Below are 2,500 nucleotides of genomic sequence, written 5' to 3'. Positions count from 1 at the left end.
AGGTTAGCACCTTGCATGGCAGCTGCCACCATTTGGTGTGTGAATGTGTGTGAATGGGTGAATGAGAGGTCTTCATCGTAAAGCGCTTTGGATAAAAGCGCTATATAAGTGCAGTCCTTTTACCATTCACCATCTCTTGCTGAAGTTTTGTGATAACATTTCATTTCCATCATTTCCCATTTCCCATGTAGACTTTAGTCAGTCTCTAAACTCTTCTGGAGATCGTGAAATATGTTTAATGTGAAAAACATTCATTTGGGTAATTCACTAATTTGTTCATTCATTCAAAGCCTATAGCATATGTGTACATTCGCGCATAACCTGAACTTGTGGTTCCAGGCATAGAATTAGCCCATCATTGCATTAATTTTCCCATTTCCACATACATTACTCTTGCCAGGAGTGTTCGCACCCTTTGGGAGGTGTTCGGAGGTAGCTTCAGTCACCTCCTCTAGACAGCAGGTACCATGAATATGGATGAGATTCATGCATATTCATATCCATAGATGGAACGAGTCAGTAGCGATCGAGGGGAGGTGGCAGTTTTGGATTAATGGGACACGCCCAGAGACCCGAACCCTAACCTCTCCTTCTGTCACTAGATTTCCTGAGACTTAAAACCAGGGATGAGAGACATCGGTTGCTCCCAAACCCTTCTCCTCCTCGTATGCCCTCCCCTCCTCCACTCCTGTACTATAATTAGTATCATAGTATCTCCTTATGAAAGATAGGCTAGAGTGAAATTAAATCAGCCACGTAGCAAATGGTGATTTAATGGGTTTACAGGATTGGATTTAAAAAATATCTGTCTTGAAGTTTTCTGAAAACATCGCAAGTAGCCGACTGAATTATAAGCACTATACTATACTGAACAAGCACTGCACTACACTACACGTTATAAAAACAGTCATTTGGCTAATTAATGAATGTGTTAATACATTCAAAACCTATCTAACAGAAAACATGTTCACGTTTGACGAAACTTGCGGTGCGGCGCACGCAATCGTCACCACGTCAACTTTGACCTTCTCAAACTTCACCCTTTACCGGCAGGAGAGGCGTGCGTGTCGCTGGCACAAATTTGATTGGCTAATATGCTTGTGGGAGTTCTGGTCTGGAAAATGCTTCCGAAAAGCATCCCCATGTGTATATCCTCCTCCGTGTACGCATCCTTCAGAAGGTGCTTGGAGGAACCTTCAGTCGCCTCCTACACAGTGTTGGGACAGCAGGTGATATGAATATGCGTGTCGCTCTCATGCATATTCATATCCACAGAGCGAACGAGTCGGTAGTGATCGAGCGGAGGATAAACATGGGATGCACCCAACGTGTGTTAACCTCCATCTCTCCTCCATACTGTTAGTACACAACATCTCATAATAAACCAAGATTGATTGATTGATTGATTGATTAATTGGTTGGTTGATGGGTTCCTGCTGGCGCCTACCTGTTGGTTGATGCTCATGCGCTGCAGCCTCATTTGTTTCAGGTAGGTGGTGGTGAGAGGCATGTTGTAGTCGATCACCTCAGGAGCCAGGGAGGAAGGCCGGTCGTTCTCTGGTCAGACAGGAACACAGGTTCACACGGTCAGGGAACACAGGTTCACACGGTCAGGGAACACAGGTTCACACGGTCAGGGAACACAGGTTCACACAGTCAGGGAACACAGGTTCACACGGTCAGGGAACGGAGAGAGAGAGAGAGAGAGAGAGAGAGAGAGAGAGAGAGAGGAAGACATGCAGCGAAGGGCGTGGGCCGGATTCCAACCCACGCCGCTGCGGTAAGGACTAGCCTTTACATGGTACGCGCCCCAACCCAATGAGCCACCAGGGCGCCCCCGGAATGGTAGAACTTTTAATACATTATTCCACACGGAGCACTGAGACTATCAAACTGTGTTTAATACCATCTTTGGTGTGTCATGTAGCATGATGAAGACCAGTCAGTGACATCATTACTAGTAGGAAATGAGGAAGGGGTTGCAGAGGTAGTTCTCACGGTGGCCACTAGAGGTCCCTCTGGAGTGAGAGGAGAGGAGTCCGTTGCCTCCAGCCATCCATCCCTCTTTCCCTCCATTCTGCTATCCTTCCATCCCTGGTCACTTGGGCCTCTCCTCACTGGCCTCAGGCCAGACGGTATCCATCATGGAAGCTGCCTCATGACGTGGGACACGGGCTCGTCCGTCAACAATCATATCAGCTGTTTTAATGAGTTTATCAATCACATGGTCTACCATCGTACTTCTGTCTATTTACTGTAGCGTATTGATCGGCTGCCTACACACACACACACACACACACACACACACCTGGCCGCCTTCTGCTTCTCGTGGGTCAACAGATGAATGGCATGACAAAATGGAAGACATGAAGAGAGATGAGTGGAGGAGGAGAGGACGGAAGGAGGGAGGCACCCTGTCTGTGACTCTGCAATCGCCATACTGAACATCACGGGTGTAACGGAGGTGGTTCGGGACCTCACTCTCCTGGCGAGGTAGCCT

General features: G+C 47.6%; 1 protein-coding gene across 1 annotated transcript in view; it reads right to left on the bottom strand.

Moving 5' to 3' along the window:
- Window positions 1-1,549, bottom strand: part of nol4lb (nucleolar protein 4-like b) — a gene marked incomplete at its 3' end in the record, with an annotated part of 69,933 nt that extends 68,384 nt beyond the window's left edge. The window contains exon 1 of the mRNA XM_084446007.1: window positions 1,448-1,549. Within this exon, the coding sequence (XP_084302133.1) occupies window positions 1,448-1,510 (63 nt within the window). The 5' untranslated portion in view covers window positions 1,511-1,549. The remainder of the gene's footprint in view (window positions 1-1,447) is intronic.
- Window positions 1,550-2,500: the final 951 nt, after the last annotated feature.

The sequence above is a fragment of the Borostomias antarcticus genome (genome assembly GCF_949987555.1).
Source record: "Borostomias antarcticus genome assembly, chromosome: 11".
Taxonomy (NCBI): Eukaryota; Metazoa; Chordata; class Actinopteri; order Stomiiformes; family Stomiidae; genus Borostomias; species Borostomias antarcticus.
The sequence above is the reverse complement of the archived record's forward strand: the minus strand, read 5'-3'. Positions and strand labels throughout refer to the sequence as shown.